This window comes from Amphiura filiformis, chromosome 12 (genome assembly GCF_039555335.1).
Source record: "Amphiura filiformis chromosome 12, Afil_fr2py, whole genome shotgun sequence".
In the NCBI taxonomy this organism is placed as follows: domain Eukaryota; kingdom Metazoa; phylum Echinodermata; class Ophiuroidea; order Amphilepidida; family Amphiuridae; genus Amphiura; species Amphiura filiformis.
In genome coordinates, this window is record NC_092639.1 from 1059800 (window position 1) to 1085865 (window position 26066).

At 36.2% G+C, this 26066-nt stretch overlaps 1 protein-coding gene across 1 annotated transcript; it reads right to left on the reverse strand.

Moving 5' to 3' along the window:
• Positions 1–259: 259 nt before the first annotated feature.
• LOC140165623 (mitochondrial 2-oxodicarboxylate carrier-like) lies at positions 260–21984 on the reverse strand. Its single transcript, XM_072188908.1, has 9 exons — positions 21729–21984; positions 20667–20735; positions 20046–20094; positions 13233–13316; positions 12609–12738; positions 10671–10778; positions 6605–6769; positions 5729–5910; positions 260–3229 (listed from the first exon to the last, which is right to left on the reverse strand). The coding sequence occupies exons 2-9, from the start codon at positions 20719–20721 to the stop codon at positions 3115–3117; spliced, it is 888 nt and encodes a 295-aa protein (XP_072045009.1). The 5' UTR covers positions 20722–20735; positions 21729–21984; the 3' UTR covers positions 260–3114.
• Positions 21985–26066: the final 4082 nt, after the last annotated feature.

Genomic DNA, 26066 nt, shown 5'->3' on the forward strand with positions numbered 1-26066 from the left:
TTCAAAAAATTTGGGCTAAGAATTTTTTGTTACGGTGCACAAAAAGAAGTGGGCCAAAAAACCATTATTTGGGATTTTGGGCCAAAAGTGCCATTTTGGCCCAAATTTGACCTCACAGATGAACTTATCAAGTCTTTGCCATTCTAAATATGTATACTTTTATATACTTTAGACCAACAATTTAGAAGTTATGAGGCCCAAAGTTTCCATAATTCCAGGGTTCAGACCAACCTTAAACACAAATGTTTTAAGTTTACATGTCAGGTTATATAAAGGATATTGAATAAAACGCTTTAATAATATGCAAAATTAATTTTGAACACTTAATTGCTACAAAACATTCTAACATGTTATTTGAATGAAGAGAAAACAAATCCAAGATTTTGCTAAAATGTTTGAAAACAATCGTATTCAATAATCTTTTGACAACATTTTTAAAATGTTGTTGTAGTGTTTATTTACATAAAATATTTCAAAAACGTTTCATAATTTTTATAAAATCTAACATTTAAATGTTATTTAATAACACCTTACTGTCATTAAAAACTTTTTGACCAAAACTAAACATGTTCATAATTATTCACAATTATAATGTTATAAAAACATTTTGGGTATGTTTTACAGACATGCATGTATGCACACCTAAAACCTTGAAATATACATCAACAAACATATATGCCCCTAAATGAGGCTTTTTTTTTTTTTTTTTTTTTTTGTTCTTTTGATGAAAGAGACAAAGTTGAAAAGGCAAACACAAAAGCATTATTTTGGAGTTCGAGCAACTATATTACTAATAAAGGTAGCTGTAAAAACATTAAGGCCACAGAAATCAGCACACATGATTAATAATGAAGATTGGTAGTCAATTCAGCAGTAGTATTATAATGGCTCTAGGACATGGTCTGATTTAAGCATTGCAGCTAACATAGTTGTAAGGCCAAAAAAATGATGTGTTGCCCGCAAGTGGGAAAAATGGAAAGTTGGGCCGGTCGGTTAATTATGTTCTTTTTTTAACCTTCAATTTTTTTAAATCCACACAAATATTAAATAATGCTTCTTCCATTTGGGACATTTGTCAATTTTGACTACTGGATACTTGTTAGATAATCAATTTAAGACTAGTCTTTCAATAAAATATTAATTTTAAGTGAAAAACATTGATTTTTTGACATATCTGTAAAATTGTCAAAGGATTTAAGGTTAGTCACTGAGGGCAACACAACTATATTTTTTGGCCTAATAATATTCACATAAAAAAGTATGGATTTTGATTAATTCCTAGTTATTAAAAAAATACAATTCTGTGTTTAAATTGCCCCATAAGGTGTAATATTAAATGCATTTCATCTATTTACAAAGATATTGTGTAAACAGACCTTGCAACCATGGTATTTAATACCAGAAGATTACTTTAATATACAAATATTTCTATATCAAGTAAATGTCACATGATCTACATAATATAATAAAGTATATTATTGTATAGTATCTATCATATTGGAGTACAAATATTTATACTTCTATGTTACAACCATAAAGACTACAATAACAAAAATACTATTTTTAATTTTGTTTAAAAATTGCGTTACTGTGTTTGAATAGCTATAATAGCGTGTATGTTTTCCTTGAGCCGGCAAAGTAAAATCAAATTTTGTGATTTTGTCAAACACTGCTCATTTTTGCAAGAATCTGAAATGCTAGTTGGATTACCTGCATCATTTCCTTTCTGGAAATGTATATTTTTATATCATCATTAGATTTAAAGAAACGATGAAAAGCAATATCTAAATTACTGTCACGAGGAAGGATAATGTACTATAATACTCACTTTTGTTAAACCATTCAGCCATAGGACATTTTATTTTTGAAAACCATGCACTGATTAGAGAACCATAGAATTGAATACAAGACACTCTACCATCATGCTGGGAAACAATAAAATGGTGCATTTGTGGCTACAGACGTAAAACTGATCAATAAAAATTGAGGTTATAGCGCCCTCAACAATCACTATTTCCAAAGACTGATATGCAAAGTGCCTTTTTATGATAAAACACCACAAATAAAAATCGCACTTTAAATAAACTGATATACTATTGTTTAAAACATACAGGTATCTCATTCGATAGTTAACCAGTGCTTGTTCTTTGTATTGTAAAATGTCTATTCAGTAATGAAGGTGTAAATTCTTCTATGATTCTTCTCAAAGTACACTTTTGTAGCAAGTAAGAGAAATAGTTTGTTTTTTCAAGGAATCTTCGCTGCATAAGAGTAGTCCCAATATAAACACCTCTTCTGTAATCAGCTGCTGGATCAAATGGGTGATTCCAGTTGAAATCCATACACCCCCTTATGGAAGACATGACCTCAATCTCCCACAGATTTTTTATTTTATTTTTTTCTGGGCACTGTCCGTCTTGTCTTATTGGCCTTGCATGTTAGGTCTCATGTGATTTTGTTCTTGTTATTTTTGAACGAATTTTGTTTAGGGGTTGGCTTATTCAGGCCTCATTGGCCTTCCGGTCAACTCCTCCATATTGTTTTTTTTGTTTGCTGTTTGTTTTGATGTACAATTTTTTAGATATGTATAATGTATATGGAAATAAATAAATTTGATTTGATTTGATTTGATTTGACAGAGGGGGTCTAGCACTCAAATGGAGTCACCCATTCAGGTAATCCTTGTGTAATCCCTGTGTTGAAGATTAAGGTCATGTCTTTCATAGAGGTACCATTATGCTATTCCAGTTGAAATCCATACACCCCCTTATGGAAGACATAACCTTAATCTCCCACAAAGGGGATCTAGAACTCAAATCATCAGCAGAGTGCAACACTATTGTAAGTGCAGTACAATGCAATAGCTGCCACTTGCAACATTTCAATAAATGTACCTACTTTAACCAATAACACTAGAAAAAAACACCCAACTACATGTAAAGGTGATATCTTGGAGTTAGCTGTGGCCATCAGGAAAGAATACAGAACATCAACACGTTACAATGAGCATGATGAGGGGATTGTGCTGCAAACAATAGGTATTTTACAAAAGGCAGCTATTACATTCTACTGCACTTACGATAGTGTTGCACTTATATTAATTGAAGGCTGCCCTCATGTATTTTTCTGTAGCCATTCATATGCATTTTCATAAACAAGAAGCATAATGGCTCCTCCAGGCCCAAGCCTCATGATTTTCGGTAGTAGTCCTTTGTATAAAGCAAAAAATCTGAAAAAGTAGAGAAAAGGAAACATAACATTATATCTTAAAATCTTAATCAATGTGAAATGTTAAGATAAAATCTTTTTGATATACAATTCAACCTGTTTTATTAGACCAAGATAGGATCAAGCATTGGCCGGAGAAGTGAATCTGTGGAATTCTACACTGAGTGTCCAAGTAGCAGTCAAGTTAGCTTAATCGATAAGGCGTTCGACTATGGTGTGAGAGGTTGCCGGTTCGAACCCTGGTGGTGCCTAGTACGCTCTCATGGAAAAAATTTAGTAAGCTTGAAATTTCCCTGGACAAGGAACTTACTGCTAATTTGTCTTGTTGTAACCCGTACGAAACTTGGGGAGCTGATCCTGGTTGCGAAGGTTATTTGTGGAATGTCTAGGGTGTGTGCCCGTGAAGCATCAAAGTCACTGCATTGTTGTTTAATGGTTTATGGAATGATGTGGAGCCGTAGTGGTCAGCGACAACCTGTAAAGTGTGCTAAGGCTTGTGGATCAACGTCTAGGCATTGTGGCTGTGCTTTTCTTTTCTTTTTTTCACATGGGGTAATAATAATGAAAAGATGGTGTTTCAGTATAACAAAATGTGATACAATTGAATTGCTTTAATGGATATGGGCATGCCATGTCAATAATCCCAGCTAATTCCTCTCTACTGCAGCAGTAATGCTGGCTTGCTGGGATTAGAATCATTTGTGAGTGGACGCGGCGAATCAGCCATAAACTCGGCAAATTGTATTCTGAGTTAAAATGTAAAATGTACGTGAAGGTCGTATTCATAGGTGTATCAATTCGTTGCGACAAGTATCTTATCAAACGCTGTTTAAATCAATCAATAATACTACTGCTGAAGAGGATAATAAGCTTCTACCTATTTCTATAGAATAGTTCTTATCTTTGTTTGCTTTGGCTAAATCCTGTTCAAGTGGTAGATAACAAAGCATTGTATTTTGTCTAGGTATGTAAAATCAACAATGAACAATGAGAGAATATTTCTGAACCTAGTTGACTTGGGGATGATTTGAAATGACCGCCAATTATGACTGTTGGAGAATTTATTACCAGAAATGTAGAAAAAGAGACACATGTAGAACCGATAAATAATACAATTTTGTCGAAGGAACAGAGTTCAACAAATCATAACCCCGCTTTTGGATATCGTTTGAAGTCAAATGATATACCATTTTAAAGCTTATGGTATATATTTTCTAAACACGAAATAAAACAAAATTGACCTGGGCCGGCTTTACGGCTGATTCGCCGCGTCCAGTCACATTTTAATGTAATGAAAGGAAGTGTGTGTTTTGGCTGACTTAATATACCGTAAAACCCGTCTACAAGCATATAGTGTGCTTCTGATGAAAGCTACATTAATCCAGTCGCCATTATGGAGTTTGAGCAAATAAATTACGGATCCAAGCATATACAAACAAGTATTATTTAAAGACCGATCTGTTGTATTGGTATATTAACGCTTGCGTCGAATTAATTAAGCTTTTATAAAAAACACTATGCTTGTAGACGGGGTTTACGGTATCAGGTATTTCTTGCTGTAACAGGTCACATAATAATGTTAGCTTATTTTGGAGTGGTAAGTAGATCGAAATATCATCAATTGATCTCACATACTGTGTTAAACATGTGGTGTTTATCATGACCATCCTAAAATAGCCTTGCTTTCAGCCCTCCTTTATCAGTGAGGGTCAACACTACAATATATTGGTTTGGGGAAATCTGCCTCGCATACAATGGTCACAGGTTCACTGCTCTCCTGTAACAAGATTCTATTCTGTATAATCCATCAGTATATCAAGAGGCTTTGGCAGACGTGGTTTAAGTCCGACATCTTGGTACTCAATTAATCTGCCCGCCATGAGCGACAAATCAAGATGGCGGTTTAGCAAAGTGTTACTTCTGGTACAATCTTGAGCCAGTAATCTTCCCCCCCCCCCCAAAAAAAAAGAGAACCCTCATTGCGCTCTTTTTCTCCATTTCTGAAAAGTTGATTAAACATATTTTGATAAGTAAAGAAACCTGTAATCATTAGCTTTAATAAACCAAAACAAGTAGCCAAACCTCATCCGTGGACAGAGTGAAAACGAGTACATTTCTTCAAAAGTTGTGAGTCAATTTAAATAATTTTTTCGGTTTATTAAAGCTAACGATTAAAGGTTTCTTTACATACCAAAATAAATTTGATAAACTTTTCTAAAACAGGAGAAAAAGAGGGCGCAATGAGAGTTCTCTTTTGGAGGACACCCTGTATATTTGTTTGTCACACTCTGACTCAATGTTGGTCATTTTGCCCAGGGGCAGAAAGAAATGATGAACCTGGAGGGAGATTGGATGTAACAGGTTGATTATGCATGACATTGCAGATATAGGGGTAGCACCTCCACCCATTCTGGATCCACACCTGCAACCCCATTCCCCCACCCACAACCCCCCTCCCCCACCCCCACCCCAAAATGAATGATAACATCTTGTCACTCACCCTTCTTCTACATAAACAGTTCTAATAGTATCAAAGCACCATTTATATTTGACTTGACCTGCGACAGGTTGTGGGCCTTGTATTCTGCTCTTTGCTACATCAAATGGAATGTTGGCAGTGGACGCTATGGTTCCTCCTATTAAACCAAGAGTGAATTTCCTCATGAATTCAAGCTTAGGATCCTGTAGGGAGAAAGCACAAACAGTAACATACAAAATTAGGCCAAAAAAAGATTGTTTCTAAAGCACAAGAATGTTTGGGTGATGGGCTTCTGTGTGAGGTAGATAACATCATGTGTTACATTTGGACTACCTACTTTTTAAGCAGGATAGAACTCTTAACTGGTAATCAGATCAGGATGATATGGCAGAAATGGGCTCTGTAACTGATATTTTATTGAAAAAACATCAACAGCGATATGATCATTCAAGTGTTTGTACATGCCTTTAAGTCAGATCTCACAAACTGAAACACTTTTAAATTTATAAACAACACCTGTGCAAGTAACAGCCATGTCAAAACTTACCCACATGTTTACAAATTTCAACTGGCAACTGGCAAGGGTCACATTCAAGCCTTCATCTTTTAAATGTGATTCATAATCAAGTTATGCCCAGTTATATAGTCCATATACCTTTCTCAGGGCAGTAATTTAGATATTGTTTTTCATTGTATCTCTAAACGTAATGATGTAAGTATGTAAAAGTATACATTTTCAGAAAGGAATCCAACTAGCATAAGAGATTCCTGCAAAAATGAGATTTTGGTTTACTGCCTTGAGGAAGGCATACGGACTGCAAATGCACATCACATCATAAATGAACCTTATAATGCATCATATGTTGGCAAAATCTAAACCACTACAGTTAAGCTTACCTCTGCTTCTGGTAACCACCCTTTCATGTTGTGATAGAATGCAAAATATATCATATTCCACACCCCATGTCTTCCTAACGTAGCTGTCAAACCTTTGCTAAGTCCGTCAAATCCTAAGCCTTTCTCTCTAACTATTACTCGAGCTGCACTGAAGGCACTAGTTTGCTGAAATTGAAAAGGTATTGAGCAAAGTTACAAATAATTATCACTCTGAGCATGTCCAGATCAAAATATCTATCTGAATTACAACTTATGAGATATACACTGATTATATCAATGGAATTCCAAGGTTGTAAGATATGTCTTCTCATTTACTACGTTACTTGGGAGTGCAGGAAATGATGACTATTACATATCCAAAGTGCAATATATAAATGTTGTTTTTTATTATTACATTTTACATATTTGTTACCTCTGCATCATTTTGGACCATTCAAATTTGTTGATGTTTCATTTAAACATGTATCAAATTTGTATTCCATCACTTTTATAGCCCAAAATTTTCAGGTCTCACTGAAGAATAGACTTCTCCGTAGTCCACTTGCCCATTTTGCATACTCTGGCTATTACATTTAAGAATAAAACTCTGATTTATATTGATTTGTGTGCAACTGATAGATTTTCACATCTGTATCTGATCTTTTCAGTCACCGCACTCCCTCTGTTTGTTAGCTTCCCAAGTGGACTACTGACTTTGCCTTGCGGTTAAGATTTTTAACACGGGACTCTATGGAGAGTTAGGCCAATTTCTGGCCTAACTAAAATTGGTCATGATGTATATATGAGTCATTCCATATCAAATCACCTAATTTTCAGAAAAGGTTGGCTGGTCACCCTCTCAGATTTTCTTTAAAATCAATTATATCATAGCCCTATGGGTTAAATGAACACATTTCAAACGGTAGGTCTCAACTCCTTGTCGTTTCCGAGTTATGGCTCGTTGAATATTTGATGTTTTTTGACGCAATTTGTCCACTTCCCATTGAAATACACACAAAATTGTCCTAAATACCAACCCAAATTTTATTATGTGGGAAATGAGCCACCATAATCAAACTCACACATATTCAAAATACTTATATGATGTTCCTCTGTACCAAAAATCAAAGTGGTGTCAAGCCATTTTCATGGTTAAATGACTGTTTAGAGATCGCAATGAAACACACAGTAATTGCCATTAATGTTCTAATTCCCAGAAAGCAAAGTTCATCAATTTACTGTGTATTTCAATGAGAGATTCAAACACCATTTTAACCATGAAGATGGCTTGACACCACTAAGATTTCTGGTACAGAGAAACATCATGCAAGTATTTTTCATTTGTGTGAGTTTGGTTATGGTGGATTATTTCCCACAAGGTCAAATGGGGACACGAACAGGGGTCTTTTGGCTGAGGGTCATCTTTGAGCCCTTTATGAATTTTTTATTAAGCCAATGAGTGGCCTACCCTGCTATAGGGGGTCACACCTGAACCTATATTGCCTACTAAAGGCAAAAAAGATGATGTTGGACATCTAGTATGAAGAGGAGGGGGGGTCAAAAACAGGAATTTGTCATGTGCGTCAGCACGAACATGCATTTTTAGATGTCTATATCAGCAAATGGGGGTGTGATACATTTTTTTTGAGTCCAGAATCTGGTTATTTATGTCAAAGACACCCTAGATTCCAATTTGTAGTCCTGTAGCTTACCCCTAGGGGAAGATATGGATGTCTAAACTCGGAAGAAAATTAAAAGTCGCGACACAGCATTACCCAAAAAGGGGGGTCTGACCCAATTTTCAATAGGCCGGTTCTCGGAAACGACAAGGAGTAGAGACCTACCGTTTGAAATGTGTTCATTTGGCACATAGGGCTATGATATAATTGATTTTAAACAAAATCTGAGAGGGTGACCAGCCAACCCATTAGGTGATTTGAGATGGACTGACCCTAATGCGTCTTTAAATGGATCTGCCTTGTGATTGGGTCGCCCATATCTCGCTATGGTTTAAATCTTCTGGGCCCGCGCCATTACCATTAACTACACCGTACACAACTGTCTGTGGTATTTGCGGCGCTTTTGTGTTGACACAAAAGTTAATCTCTCATCAAACTTGTCTAGCATGCTTAGTACTTGTGGTTAATGGACTGATAAACAAGTATGCTTGACAGTGTGTTTTTAGAGAGCAAAGTCCAGGGGGTAAAGTTCTGCTTAAAATTCAAAGTCCATAGTCGGATTTTCGGGGTTCGCTATCAATAAACTGGTAGATTCCAAAATCAGAATTGTTCAGTATTAAAGTGAGCCATTATAAATAATTATGCAAGATAATGTTGCATTCAATTACTTTTATTGTCACTAATCATGCTAATCATCTGATATTTTTAACTCTTTATGACCAATATTTTAATTTTAATAAACATCAGTATATTTTTTAGTTCAACGAAATGGGTTCATCATGACTAATAATAACATATTTTTAATAAAATTCGACTATGGCATAGTCTAACTGAAGAATGACCCAAACATTTTTAGGCTTAAATTCTCACCAAAACCCATAGTTTTGAATCTACATGTATCCCCTCACCCTTATCATTTCTTAAGTTGAAAATTCATTTATAACTACAGACACTAAAGATAGGGCCTGTTTCTAGCAAATGTATGCAATAAATGTAAAAAAAAAATTTAATCCCATCTAATCTACCAGCATAGGTCCACGCAGGGAATACAAATATGCAATGGCTCAACCTACTTTATCTAAAGTCAAATTAATGCAAATTTATCCATGTACATTGTAATTAACATATTGCACCGGTCTTAGCAAACAATGGGCTATTCCAGTTGAAATCCATACACCCTCTATCTCTGGAAGACACAACCTTAATCTCCCACACAGGGAGTGTGAATATCAAATGGGCAACTCCATTTGAAATCCACACTCCCTGTATGAGAGATTAAGGGCATGTCTTCCATAGAGGGTGCATGGATTTCAACTGGAATAGCACAGTACTTTCTTTTACTTTAACAAATAGCAACTGTGACTAACAGTCGGGGACCAAATAATCCAAGGCACCTATTTGCCTTAGGTGCTCCATGCATGCCTTTGCCTTGGTGCCCCTTGGTATAACTTTGGTATAACTTTGGACACAATCATTAGCATGTGATTCCCTTGGTGCCCTAGCATGATTTAGCCAAATTGCTTTGAAAATGGGTGCCCTCAACAAACAAACTATTTAAAATATAAACATCTCAAAAAAAGTAACTAACCCCACTTAAGTAATGGCCATTATTCAAAAACGGGCTATTGTATTACAAATCTGTAAAATGTGTTGGAAGCAGTTGTTTCTGTGCATTTTGACATCTCATTTGATACGATAGCCCAGAAAACAATAAAACACCAGTCAATTTAATGTAGTGAGGTCCAGATTTGAAAGTTGCACTTAATTACAACAATACAAAAACACTCAGATATCTTTACACAGATTTCCTTCCATTATACTGAATACAAATCAATAGAATTCACTGCAACTTACAAATCTTGGGTTACATTGATTTTTAATGTACACTGTGACGTCAATATTTAGTCAAATGAGGTGTCAAAATGTGCAGAAATAAATTCTGTTTCCAACGCATTTGACAGATTTGTAATACAATCACCCGTTTTTGGAAGCAGTTGTTTCTGTGCATTTTGACATCTCATTTGATACGATAGCCCAGAAAACAATAAAACACCAGTCAATTTAATGTAGTGAGGTCCAGATTTGAAAGTTGCACTTAATTACAACAATACAAAAACACTCAGATATCTTTACACAGATTTCCTTCCATTATACTGAATACAAATCAATAGAATTCACTGCAACTTACAAATCTTGGGTTACATTGATTTTTAATGTACACTGTGACGTCAATATTTAGTCAAATGAGGTGTCAAAATGTGCAGAAATAAATTCTGTTTCCAACGCATTTGACAGATTTGTAATACAATCACCCGTTTTTGAATAACGGCCGTCATTAAAGGGGGTTAGTTACTTTTTTTTAGATGTTTATTTGCATACAAGTGGGGTAAATAAGTGGGATAACTCACCTGTGAGAATAGTAGTTGTTCTGATTGCAACTTGACTTTGACTCTTTCAAATGGATTAATAACAACTGCTTCTGTTAAACCTGAACATAAACCTGCTAATGCAAATGTCTGAAAATGAAACGAAAATACAAGACTGTTAAGATGAATTTATACTTGATCGCTTTGCAGAAAAGCGATTCTTACGCATGCTCAGTGTTTACTTACATTTCCAGTGCATCGAGGTGCAGATCAATCGATTCAATTGATCTGAGGCAAAAACAATGTCGCTTTTGCAACTTCCCAGAGATATCGCTTGACACGTGAATGCATCAACCAATCATATACAACCAAACTGGATCTATCACTTTTGGTGATGAATTAATTCAAAGCAATAATTATTGACAGCAACTGATGTTTTAAAAATGTATTTTGTGGCATTTAGAATATTTTAATTGTCATCTGCAATCGCTATCACCGTGATAAGTATATAAATGCAAAAGCGACGAGCGATGCATCGCAAAATTCGGCGATTGCCCATCGCTTTCCGAAAGCAATTCATCGCAATCGCTCGGCGATCGAGTATAAATTCAGCTTTAGCCCAACATTTACAGTACACTCACATTTCATTTGACTTGGTGTCATGCGATTCAAATTAAAGACGAGCAAGGCATACTTTTTTTTAATCTTCTGACCTGATGGCTAGTGACCTTGGTCCATCCCCTATCATTTTCTCCAACTTGAATGTAAAGTGACCTGATCAAAACTTTGTTGACCAACCCATCAGTATTCATTTTCCTACCCCGAGACCTCTTATACTTTCTTTATCATAAACATAATGACATCTACGGACCTGAAGTCTTGCAGCAGTACATAGGGATGCACTGTACATTTAAGAAACCCAAACTTCAAGCATCAAGAAATATACCTTGTATTTGTCAGTTTTACCTCAGAGATGCTGTAGACCCTCTCTACACAGTGTAGAAACATCACAAGTAGAATGCTGCTCAATATGATAAATCCAAATTATAAAAATCAAGACATTTTGCAGAGCAATATTTTAACCACTTTTGCACTAAGTAAATTACTCCCATGAAGATTGCAGGTTTTGCCAAATCAGGGAATTTTGAACCCACCCAAAAGATGAGATCAATGTAGATCAATTACCTCAACTTTGTGAGTATAGTGGGATTAAAATCATCCAGGCACGCCCAAACCCTGGTACAATGGGATTAAAATCATCAGTGCATGCCCAAACTGTCCTTGAGAGAGTTCCTCAGCTACATCCTTAGAGCCCAAAATGAGCCCACATATTGTGATGTTTCTTATTTGTGGAAAAGATAGCAATAGAGTGCACTGTAACTCTAGGTATGACGAGTTACAGTTACTGGAACTAATACTTTCCAGGCCGGACCGGCATCAAGACCATTATGACAATTTGATTCAGTGCACTGAGCACAGTTGGAAATGTGTGGAACTATGCACAGCTATTACATGACTCTGTAGTAGTGTACCTAGACCTTTCACCAGATTGTTTTAGAGTGCACATCGCTTATTCAATTGTGTAATTAATCTGATGTTATCATTTATAACCAAGTACTACAAGTTTGCCCCAGACCAGGACTGAATTCGTTGTACCATAGAAAATATAACCCGACCCCCGACCGGGCTGGCAAAACAGCGATTCCAGTACCGGCCTAGGTCGAGGGCACCATATTAATCTTTATTCACAATACTTAGTACAGGCCTGAGTTGGAATTCATTCATTCAATACATTTATTCACACATGATTTTCACACTTTATCTTCCACTATATGCCAACATGTCCCTTGGATGGAAGGGCCTTACATTGCTCCCTGAGGTAGACCTAGATGGAGGGGCTTTACATTGATCCACAAGGTACACATAGATGGAGGGGCCTTACATTGCTCCCTGAGGTACACCGAACATCACTTTACTTACCCATGCTGTAGGTGTTGGTGAACCAAACAGGAATAAATTTTTGTATTGTTCAAATGTGAAGAATTTAACAGCCCTCTTTGGAGTCTCAGCCAGGATTGGTGGTAAAATTCCTTTGTACAATGAGAATGTTCTGCAAGGAAAATGTTGCAAAAACAAGGGTTTTTCGGCATCTACACACCGATCATCAAGTCATGTGACCGCGGGTTACCCCGTGGGTCACATGACTAGGTGTTTATTTCCGCTCCACCTCACTTTCTGATGAAATCCACGGATGTGGGATGAAATATCAAGTAAGTCAAACATTTTGTTGAGAGAACTTGTTTAAAATCTCTGTTTATCAAGGGTTTTGAGTCAGATCCAATAAATATGTTTTGCACCAAACACAACCCAGCACTAGTTTCACATAGGGCTGTATTTGGCTTCCCTGAGGTATAGTCAAGATGACGATAATGTGTTGCACATATGATCCATTGTCTACACACATAATGCGAAGTATTGGTATGAGGTGCTCATTTTTATAATGAAACAAAATTCATAATTAGAAATTTACTGAAACATTTAAAATACAGTGCATCTTTAGTAGAGGTAGCATTTCTATATATCATGTTTTGCATGCAACCTTACCCTTCTTTTCTGACCATTGTACGTACACAGTCTGCCATAGATGTGTAATGTGTAGGAGAGTTGACTCCACCTTGGATTTGAAATCTGTAAATAAATCAAGAAATATTACAACACTTGGAAAGATTATTTCATGGTAGATTCATGACTGAAATCATAAGTAGTGCAAACATTGTTATTTGAATCAATGAATCATCGCAGAGCTTGCGCTTTTATTATCCACTGGTCCGCTGTTTCAGCTTGGACCAGTTGCTTTGTTTTACAACTTGCCCGTCAGCATATCAACTTGCCTTGATCTGAAACCATGTAATCAATCTAAATTCTAATGGCAAAGGTTAAACACCAAAAGGTCAAGAATTACTTAATTTTTTCAAGAGTATTAAAGTCAAATCCAAATTATCAAGTATAAAATTGCCATTAGAATTTGGAAATGTTTGACGAAATGCAAACGTGTAAAAAGATATAGCCTTATTTGTTTTACAAATATGGACCAAATTATAGCGTCACACATAGCGTTCAGTCACAATGGTTCATTATGTAAATAAAAATTCCTTTAAAAAAGGAATGGGGTGCCCAATGGAGCTTTCATGTAATGTGCTGCAATGTAACCGTTTGGATACTTTTTTCTTTAAAACAATAATGTAATAATAGCATAGATAGCAAAGAAAGGTGTAAAATCGTTTGCATGGGATGTAAAAGGATAGGTTTCAAATAAAAGGAATAAAGCTCAGGTTACCATTTCGGTTACTATTGTTAGGAAATGGTAGATCATGTGGAGCAAAATTATTTTATTCAGAATATAGGTTTACATATTTTATCCTTATGGATTGTTGTAAAACAGCTTTTATTTCTTATGATTGACTGCATCAGGTTACCATTTGTTAGGAAATAGTTTATGATGGGGGGGGGGGGTGGTAATTGTTGGAGCAGAATTATTTTATTCAGAATATAGGTTTGCATATTTAATTCTTATGGATTGTTTTCCAAACAGGGGTATTTATAAATTTCTTATGATTGACTGCATCAGTAAAGAAGACAAGGACAAACTATCTGAAGAAGTGTTATTTAGTGATTTAAAAAATTAAATCAATACTGAAAGATCTATGAATATTAACATTTAGATAGCAATGCTTTAGGCCTGTACGAGACATACTGGTCCTAGATTAGACCACTTAACATGTTATAGAAATAGATAATAAGAACTATAAGTTGTTATTAAGGTGATTTATAAACATTTAATTTTTCACAAAATATTTTTATAGCCCATGTTCAGGGCCTACGTGTAGTATACATCATACAGGGTGTCCCAAAAAAAAGAGGCCCCACATTGCGCCTCTTTTTCTCCTATTTCTGAAAAGTTGATCAAATATATTTTGGTATGTAAAGAAACCTACAATCGTTAGCTTTAATAAACCAAAACAATTATTTCAATCGGCTCATAACTTTTGAAGATATGTCCTTTTAAAGAAATGTATCCGTTTTCACTCTGTCCACGGAGGAGGTTTGGCTACTTCAAAGATTGAAAAGTGCATATACCATGCATGAATATAAAGCATTCCTCGATGATAACTTTATAAAATAACAACTTTATTTAAGGGAATGGGCTTTACCGGTGGGCTTATGGGTTATGGATTTTGTTAAGTGTCATTAATTTGGGCGAAATTGATGTGGATGGTATTTCTTTTGCTATACTTGCAATTACTTTTTTTCGTTTCTTGCTTTCTTTTTATTGACAACATAAGTCATTTCTCTTTTTGGAATAAAAGGTAGCCCTGAAAAGGGCTGTTTAGTTTGTCTTTGGTTCTTTTGAAGTGAGTTTACTGTGCTGCTCTGCCCTCTACCTGGTTGCCTGTGACGAATACAGGTTTCAGCCCTAGTTCTCATTGCATTAATTATGCTATGCACCATCCTTAAGGCCTTGTGCGCCGGATACTTGCGTAATGCAGCAGTAATACTGGGTTGCGAAGATGTTTGAAGCTAGCTGGTGATCCTCGCTTATAGTGAATGCTTTCCCAAGACTAATGCTATTATCTATCCATGTCATTAACCGTGTGTTTTGTTTAAATCTTTGATGTAGCCAAACCTCATCCGTGGACAGAGTGAAAAACGGGTACATTTCTTAAAGAGGGTATATTTTCAAAAATTGTGAGCCGATTGAAAGAATTGTTTTGGTTTATGAAAGCTAACGATTTAGGGTTTCTCTACATACCAAAATATATTTGATCAACGTTTCAGAAATAGGAGAAAAAGAGGGCTCAATGTGGGGCCTCTTTTTTTGGGACACCCTGTACATAAATAATAATCATTGCAATTAAGCCAGAATTTATTTTTGAATTTAAAGCCAATACATATCTCAATATGTGCTTAACAAGACTGATAACTAAATGCCAAAACTACATGTAGGCAAACAATATCGAAGCTTCTCCCTCTCTAGCTCTGCAGGGCTTCCATCACCTTTAGTCAGGTAGTTTGACAAACTTATCTTTAGTCTAAACACCAATAATATTGCATTTCCCCCATGTGGAAATACACCTAAAAATATTTTTATTGGACAAAATACGTGTCATCATACGAGTGAGCGGTTTTACCGTGTCGCACATCATCCGAACATACTCTGTGTTAGTATAAGCGCCATCTCTTGAAATCTAAGATCTTATTAGCAATCAAGAGATTTCAAGAGATGGCGCTAAGAGACTGTAAACTGGTCAAAGGTCGCGGTTTATTTAGTGTTTTTATAAGTCCATTATTTTTGTATTTTAAACAAAGAATATACGCACAACATTTTATCCCGTGCATATCAGAAAACAATAATGAAATCAAAACCAAGCAAATTGTGGTTTTATTTCTAAGATGGGCATACTTTTAAGCAAAACAATTGCGAAGTAAATCTAGCAAGACCGAAATTAGAAGGTTTTTGCAAAGTCAAGCCAAATAATGGGCCACCGCCGTAGCGGGCGCCCCAAAAAGAGGCTGTTTTAAACAATGTTAAAAGTGACATCTGAGTCCATAGGATTCAGATCTCAAACAATACAGTAGGCCAGGCATAGGTATGTGTTTGTTAAATAAAACCTGACTGCTATGGACTCAGGTGCAACTTTTAAAACAGCCTCTTTTCTTACACAATTAACCATTGTGACTGAATGCAATCATGTGTGACGCTATAAATTGGCCAGGGGTAAAACAAATAGGGCTATATATCTTTTTACATTTTTATAAAAAGTAAAAAATTTTACGACTTATTTTAAAAAGTATTAGGGGGAAAGTTATGGACTGTATACAGCAACAGGATGTTAATTAGTGTACATAAAATTTCTAAACGAGACATCTATTAACGGGATAGGAAGTAGAAAAAGGTCAATGGCATCACCACACTACTCATCAATCATTTATGAATTAATTGTGAACTTACAACCCTGAAATCTATTCAGTTAGCCCAATTCAACTTTTAAAGATTTTTACCATAATTTTTGATAATTTCTTGTCTCAGAAAATAAAATGTCATACCGTATATAATAGAAACGCAATTATGATTGGTATCAGTAGAAGACTTTAAAAAATATGCACACTTTAAAATTATACCATGCTGATACTTTACAAAATATGCTCATACCAATCCTTTACAAAATGTATATTATTCGGGCATGAAAACTGGTCTCAATAAAACAACAAAACAGAAAACCATGTTTTTTGACACTGAAAAACAATTTTAAAAAAATACTTAAATCAGCTAAAATGCTGAAAACTTTCATGCCTGCATATTTTTTGATGTGGGGGAGCACCCCTCCTCCAGTTTCAAAACCCTACCCCATTTCTAGGGGTATTTTGTACTAAAAATATACAAATTTTGCTCTTTTAGGCAATAAATGTTTCAAAACATGCTTGGACCCATGTCTATTGGCTTATGATTTTTTTTAAATTAAAACTGCCCCATTTTCCCCTTTACATTTATTGTAACTTAGAAATTGTGTCCAATAATAATTATGCTAATGATATTTTTATAAAACCAGTACTTTTTCTGGGATGAATACTGTCTTTACCCATGTAGATCTACTGTACATTGTAAGGATTTTCATGCCTATATGTAGGAATTTTTGAAAAACAGAATAGTTCCTGAATACTTCAACACTGGAAGTACATGTACTTCATCCCAGAATACTGTACCGGGGTACTGGTTTTATAAAAATCTCATTGGCATAACTATTATTGGACACAATTTCTAACAATATATTTATACGGTAATAATTATAAATGATGCATGCTGATGTTAAATTCATATGGCAATATCAGCTGGACCACGTACTGCAGTATGAATTGGTTTACCATACCTTATTACAATATTTACATGTGGTTTATTGTAATGGAAGCAAAACAAATTCTCTAGTATTTGTCTTTTATTTCATCATAAATTGGATCTTTTCACACACATTTCAATTTTCATATCAATTGTGATGTGACCTGCATGTAAAATGTTATAATTTGTCAGAAAAATAATTGGTTCTACTCTAAATTTATCCTTCACGACAAAACAAAAGATTTGGTTTATTTAACTGCATTACTATCCTTCTGTTTGATTTAACTTCAGTTGTTTGCCAGTTTTCAGCAATTCAATTTTGAGAATTTGTAATTGACGTTATCCAAATATTTTTTCAGATACCCAGTACCTATAAAGCCATAACATTTGCTGTGGAGGATGCCCACAATATTTTTCAAAATTCTGTCTTTACACAAATGTTATGTACGGTACCCGGTACCTTATTAAACTAAGTAGAGTAACCTGCAAAAATCAAGACTTTTAGGTGCTGCAGTTTTGTCAAAATCCGAGATTTTACATAAAAGCGCAGGAACATTGTTTAATTATTATGATGGAAATAAAATGAGTATTTGATGACCATCATAACACAGTAGGTACATGGCGTGCGGGACGGTCATACACACATCAAAGGACCTTGCTGGAGTTCCTGTAGCATGACCTAGTAGTAAATTCCAATGTGCTCTGCTTTACATCAGTTATTCGGCTCAAAATTAAAAGGCGGCATATCTGACAGTAAAAGCTAACATTTTATGGAAAAGAAATACTAAAAATAATCTATTTTTATGGAAATTGACAATATTTGGCTTTAAAGGAATATTTTGTTATTCAAGAACCCTCTAGTTGTATGCATTTGTGAGTTATGCATAAATATGTATAATTACATTGCTCCATTTAATAGGCTACTGTGCTGTAATTTTATTCAGTTAACATAACATAATAAAATACAAATTTGTTGATATATTTTTTTGCTAGGCATATAAAACTGTGCCAAGAATATTTTTGCACACAGACATTAATTATGCCATGATAATTTTATTTAAAGATTTTACCACATGATTTTTTGTGTGGATTTGGAAGAAGGAAAAAAACAGCAGAAAGAAGTACATTTACTCAATCCAGCAGGAATTAGGCGCCTAAAGAGGGTGGCTAAAGGGTAGTTTTATGGATGAGTCCACTACATTTCTATCCAATTCTATACATTATTATGTTTTCAGAATCTTGCTTCCTATACCTCTCCACACAGTTTAAAACGTCAAGAAAATAGCATATTGGATGCATTTGAATCCAATTTTAGCGCCACCTGGATCCCAATCCCGTGATTTTTAAAATCGCCGATTTGCCGCCAATTTTAATGCATTGCAAACAGCAACGATCGTATGTGAGACTAGCGAACATAAACGCACTGAATGAGACTATTCATTCATGAACTCGATTTTGTTTATTTTGCTGTCAAACCGGAGAATTTGATTTTCACGGACGCGGAAAGAGATGTTTAATTTCATGATTCAAGGCTTGAAAATCAACGTTGTGGTGTACTAAATGCATGTTTCAGCTGGTAAGAAATGAAGAAATTAATGTGGTTTGTTGAAATATCTGTGGAAAGTAAAAAAAAAAAAAAAAAACCGGTGCTAAACCACTACGTAAAAGGTGCAGAATTCGCAATCTAACATGCTCGGACATCAAAATTATCAAATTTTCTGACCAAACCAGAGGATTTATACCTGCCAAGTGCCAAATATCACTTTTTGAACTAATTTAAGACTCTGCAAGGTGTGAATGATGTTAGCACAGACACGGTAGGGTTTTAGATAAGCTTATGAAATCGGCAAATATAGTCCACGGCCCAAGTGCACTGTTGCCTTGGCTCTTGCACTGGCTGCAGGCTTGCACTCTGTTTTTTGTAGCTTAAGTTACACTTACTTATCAGTTTATTGCCTATCAAATATCATTATAAACACTTTATTACTTCATATTTTTAACCATCATAATTCAATTATATCATTTCGCAACTTACGAACAACTCGGAACAGTACACGTAACTTCATGAGACATAGGATTTTTTTCCCATTTTTTTTTCCTCTAGTGTTGGTAGGCAATCTCTGGGAAGTGCAGATTAGTAAATAATTTAGTGAAATGTATTTTACAATACGTTATATAGTTACGATGGATTTTGAGACTTACTGAAGCGCTACGAATCGTCATAAATTTTGGTGAAATGGATCCACAATGATGTAAAGGTTATGGAAACTTATAGAATTACGGAAATAGGACCAAAAAAGTCAGGAAATAGAACAAAAAAAAAAATTCAATTTTTTTTTTTTCCAATTTTTTTTTTGCTCTAGGCATGTAAGATCAGTCGATTTTGACCCTCCCTCAAAAGTTTTAAAATATTGGACTGACTACGCCTCGGCCCAATATTTTAAAACTCATAGCTCGACCAATAAATTTGTGCATTGGGTTCAAACCATCCAATTTTATATCAACATTTAGCAGGTGTGACTTACCTTGTTTTAATGACATCTAAAGGATGCATGAGACTAACTTCAACAAGACCTGAAATAATAATGATGGTAATTATAGAATGAATAAAATCACATAATAAATACCGGTACTTAATAAAATGTTTGGATTGACAGGTATGGGAAAACAAGATATTCCTGGCCCCCAACTCAACACAAAAGTTGGTAACCATGAGAGTTACCAAATCTTTCATAGACCCCCTTTGTAATAATTTTTCATCAAATTTACCCCCCTTTTTCATGCAAAATGTTTGGTTTTCAATGACTAGAATTTCAAACACCTGTTTTCAATGACATTAAATATTGACATAATATTACCGGATTTTACCAAGTACCCCGGTACCCCTTTTTTATCCAAGGTGGATCATGCTCGTTAAAAAAGTATCCAGTCCACCTTGACATGAATTACACCCACCCTCCAACAAGATTTAGCTTAAAGTGGAAGCCCCAATTTTGGTCCAAGTTTCTTATGGAATTAGTCAAGGTTAAAATGTATCATGTAAATTCTATTCTGGCTGTCATCAAAGTAACAGATGTAATTAGTCAGTTCTTCTGCAGCGAACTGAAAAGCGGGGCTTCCTGACCTGTTTTAAGAATAAAGCTTACCTGCAGAACCCCCAGCAGCTATCTGCTGACATGCTTGCTTCACCTTGCCTGGCATCCTTAAGGATTTTCCTGGGAATAACAGGAAGAAAATTTGCTTATGAGAGATTATTGAATTTATGGCTTGGCCTTGGGCAATTGTTGAACAAAAAAATTGATTATAACAAGGGATCACAAAAAAAGGATACATGTAATGTATTCAGAGAGTATCGGAAATGATATTGATTTTGATTCAATTGTAGGCTATAATTTGACCCTATGTGTAGTTATTATTGGGCCACATCAAATTGATTCTTTAGTTCTTGTCCCCAGCATAACTAAAGTTGCTAGAGAAGTTGAGGCTGAAGACCATTAATTATTTGCATTCTAAATAGTCAGATTAGCTGAAGCATGACAGTGTAAAGCAGGGGTAGCGTTTTAAGGGGTCTTACTCTTGGGGTCCAGTACATCCATTTATTTGCCAATTTGGTTGGACCCCTGGACTCAGCAGGTCACCGCTAACCCTGGTGTAAAAGGAATGATTCAATGGAAGTTCAGACGTAATACATACATAGCCAATCAAGACCCATGCCATGGATGGACGATTGCATCAAAAATGTTGCTAAAATTGCACTTCAAGAAAATATTGGACTGTACGAAATAGGCAATCTTTCTTTACTCCCCGGCTTTTCCTCAAACATGTCAAAAGATACATCGTACAGTTCGACACATCAAATTACTTTCATCCAAATTTAACATTAACACTAACACAGAATAAATAACATAGTGTTATGTCAACGGCAACGCTGACTGACTGTACATACGGATGTATATGACATGCCTGAAATTGGGTATAGACCGGCCAAAAAACAAACTGTAATGGACTATCAATCATCGCTATATACTAGCATCGTTATCGAATGTACATATGTGTGCAATTTTGCAAATTTGAACCTAGTTCTCGAGTAAGAATGGTACCACACTCTAGAAAAAAGAATACAGCAATACTAAGACTAATGTAGCCTAGGCCTATACTTAAAGTTTACACAATTATATTTTGCTATGCATGTTATTTACCCAGGTTACCAAAAAGAGCGCTAGAGCTGTGCTGTATGCCAAATTCGGCACTCAAAACATCAACAAGTGCGAGTCCAAATCGCCGGTGGTGTTGTGTGAGCTTTCCTACTGTGTCCCTATAGCTGTGTTATGTACATTCAGTGCACTATTTCACTATTCTCAGTCAATGACCTCGCGTTTAATTATTCGCTCACAAATAACACGACACGACACAAGTCTAGAGACTATGACTTTGACCTTCAAAATAAAATTAATGACACCCCGCACTCGTCACCCCGCGTGATTTGCATTCGCGTGACTGCGCAGGCGCATATCAAAATTTGTTATTGAAAGCTTGTAGCCCATCAATCATTAATTCATGTAATTTAAAATTCGTTTTACGTGTCCACTGAGGGAACGTTCATAAACTTGTTACCCCGGGGGAGGCACTCCCTATCTGAAATGGCAGGGATGTGCCTCGGCCATGTTAAAGTCATAATGTACGATCTTTTTCAGAATTTACCTTTATTTTTTCAAACCCGATTTTTGGCATATTTGTAATACTTACACATGTTCTAACTTAAATCTATGAGCAAGCTGTCAAATTCGTCCTATGTGTAGTAAAACGGGACGATTTTCTGTTGGTCCGATATAAAGTCATAATTTTTTATTATGACTTTATGTCGGCCACGATCGCAAACCGTAGTCTCGTACAAAACTAGCTTGGTTACGCTCCCTCCACATGTGGAGGGAGCGTAACCAAACTGGCCGCGTAGGAGACTAACTCTGAAGCCGCACTCGCTGTCCTAATCCAAATAGTGCGAGATATGTTTCGAGTGATAGAGGTGAAGATTATGATGTTGTTTCTTTGCAAATTCCCAATGTTTTTCGCGTCCAAATGTATTGGGAACTTTCATAATGATTGTATATTATCATTTTAGAAGAAAAAAAGAAAAATCTAAAAATTTAAAAAGATCGTACATTAAGGCTTTAAAAGTAGGGGGCATTCAGGTCAAATGTACAATTACAAAAATATGGGGTCATTCAGTACACAACCTGAATAAAAATGGGGTCATTCGGTATGGAACTTTGAAAAAAGGATGGTCATTGGGGTAACAAAAAGTTAAATGGGAGTCATTGAGTACAGGATTGCCAAAAGAGTCCCTATCATTAAGTACACATAAATAAGTGCCAAACTGCGTAAAAACAACTTGGCCACCTTGGAAATGTGAAAAATCTCATTATTTCTGGAGCACACAAATACCACCTAAATTTTGGAATTAAAAGGGGGGTCATTGGGTATAGCAGGAAATAGAAAAAGGGGGTCATTGAGTACATGAATTTTTATAAAGGGGGTCATTGGGTAATAGATAGGACCATAACATAAAAAAGGGGGTCATTGGGTACAAGCCTGTTTGAAAAAGGGGGTCTATCCCGAGGCACATGATGCATATCTGTCATGGAAGTGCCCCCCGGGCTTGTTACAAATTCCAAAAAAAAATAAAAATCTGGAATACACTTATCATTTATCAGTGTCACTCTTACAGGCCTTAACCGCCTTATGTCTATAATTGGCCTAAATTGTCCATAAGTTCATGACATCATCATAGAATATAAAATGCTTTCAAATCTGGTCTCAAAAGTTATTGCACGGATGTATCAGGGGCGTAGCCAGCTTTCTTTGTGGAGGGGGGGGGCAAAAAAAAATTTCGGGGCACAGACGAAAAACAATTGCAGTTGCTTTTACATACATAGGCCTATGTGATGCGATCAATATTAAATTTTGATTTTCTTATAAGATAGTAAAAAGCATTTACAAAGCTGCATTGTGCAGAAAACCCCATTGAAATTGAGCAATCAGTTCCAAAGATGTGAGCAATTAAAGGAAACAGGAAACAAAAGGAATTAATACCTTTGTTTGGCTATATCTCAAAATCAATATTTCCGAGTTCCGGCTGATTTTGCTTGATCGTATCACATAATTATACCGGTTTTGTTTTTACAGAGACTGTACATATTTTCGAGTTTCAAAAAAACGCTTTACTGGCTGACGTGTATTTTACACTATTTTCGCCCATGATTGGGATGAAAATGTGCGCCCGGAAATTTTGTATTTTACTTTTTAACCTCCCTTTTGTCATGTCAAACCCCCCCCCCTGTTTGAAAGGTCTTTGACCCCCCACAGAATTGTCAGCCCCCCCCCACCAAGGTATTTATGAACGTTCCCTTAGTTTGGAAAAGTGAGCCCGGTATAAAGTGTGGAGGGAGGAGGGGAGTTTTTCTGGGTTTTTTTGGGGTTTTTTTGGTGCTTAATTGACAAATATATTTCCCGGGATATATTTAGGGGCTGTGCAACAATTATGACCCCTGCCTCCGGGAAACACAATCAGTGTTATCATAGGCCTAGGCCAATAACCTCTTGTCGAAAAATCTTTGCCCCCCCGCACGTGCCAATTTATTTGGATCCCAATTTGCAAACTTTATTACCGTTCACAAACACTTGTGGCCTGATGCAAAAAAGGGGCCCTGAAAATGTATCCCGGGGGCGGCTTAAAAAATATCACCTTAATTTTTCTCGTGGAACATGAATTTACACTATTTTCGGTGGGGTTGACGTTCGAACGTTCATTTTTCCGAATGGCCAAAATAGGCCTATAGACGAATCCAACGAGCCAAGTCATGGTCAGGATTTGGTTGGCCATATTTGGGTACCCGCATGCACCAAACAGGTGTTGTGAGTACCCAATTGGGTGGATTAAACCCGCTTAAAATTCGATGTTCTCTAGATTCTTTTGTGTTGTAAACTGTCATCGTTCTTTTGTCTACGTGTTACACGGGTGATAGAATGCAGTTTATAATACCCTTCAAGGCCGCATCATCCCACATTTTAGGTGGGATAGTTGGGTACCCGTCGCGGCTAATGGCTGCCATTGAGGAGCAGGAATGCGTGAAATTGGATTCGTCTATAGGTCCGAAAGGGGGGCCTGAAAAAACACTTGTCAATTTTTCTTTTGGCATCAGGCCCCCTGTTAGGAAATTTGAATATAGCGTTTCCGTAGGCTTAGGCCTACTGTTTTCCTAAGCCATGGATAGCCTGGCCCCCATCGAATGTCACGGTGCCAAAAATCGCCCCGGCTTAATTGCTTTTGGAGCAAAAAATGTGTAAATTAATTTTGTTGCCAGAAAGTGAGGAGAGTGAGGCCCGGGACACACCGACATCGCCCGGTTAATAATTACATTATACAACCAGAGACACTGAAATGAATACACGGAATCGATACACGTAAATCTTTGGATACCGGGGTGGAAAATGATGAATATCTCCCGTAAATGATTTCGTATAAAGAAACCAGATGTGGTTCCTTGCACTTGAATATATATTTTGAACAGATATGATAGTCGTTAGTTTGCGCTTTGAGAGAGTAGCTTGCGTCTTGAGCTGAAAAGTGACCAAAATTCAAGATTTTAAATAGCGCAGCGTAGACCCTCGTGGAAGTAGTCTCAGGCCAGACTGTATGTGGCTATCACGAACATACAGGATCGACGAGTGTCAGACCGACTGACACAAACTGGCTGTGTAGGAGACTATCGTAGAGGCAGTCTATAAGCAGATGACAATGGCGAATGTATGCTCGCTGACCGTACAGAGGTCAGTCACAGGCTAATGTCATTAGCCTTAGTCGGATGTCCTTCAGCCCACTATGCATTTAAAAACTATTAAACAGGTGGGAACACAATGGCCATGCGTGGCTGTGGATTCAACCTACCATGGCATTTTCTGCCATGAAGATATCGGGGCGATGACACTGTGCGGGAAGGAGGTGGGTGTGAAACGAAGTACTAGTGTGATGTGCCCTGAGTAATTTGATTTAATTTAATTATTTAACTTTGTTTACAAGCTGAAAGTATTTCATGAGATGGGAAAGCCCCTTGTAATTGCAAGATAATGGTGTGGAAAGTCATTTTGGAATTCCCCCAAATTATTGTAAACAAAGTCAGAGCTATGTTTGGAACTTGGAAATCCCCAGTTCATTATTGCACCATCAGGAAAACCCCCCAGGAAGTGATGTAATGTGAAAGGTGAATGTGTATAATTAATATTGGGAAATCCCAAGATTGCAGCAATGTTGTAACAAGAAATGTCTTTAAAAAAGACGGCGCAGTGAATGAAGAAAAAATGTTGGATTTCACATTCACTGAGAGGACCTTTGGCTTAAAAATGAGCTTTTAGAAACGACACTGTAAAAAGGAGAATGATGTTTGTTTCCTTTATTTTATTTTGTCTTAAAAACCCACAATGAGGGCACAAATTAATTTATATGCTGAGTACTTAGTTCATTTCTTGGTATACTTAATAACATATGATGA

Excerpts from the sequence above, each read along its gene's own strand:
- LOC140165623 (XM_072188908.1), bottom strand. The coding sequence starts at position 20,721 with ATGCCAGGCAAGGTGAAGCAAGCATGTCAGCAGATAGCTGCTGGGGGT. Across the intron at positions 20,095-20,666 it reads AGCTGCTGGGGGTTCTGCAG|GTCTTGTTGAAGTTAGTCTC; the intron begins GTAAGCTTTATT and ends TTATTATTTCAG. Across the intron at positions 6,770-10,670 it reads AACAACTACTATTCTCACAG|CAAACTAGTGCCTTCAGTGC; the intron begins GTGAGTTATCCC and ends TTTCAATTTCAG.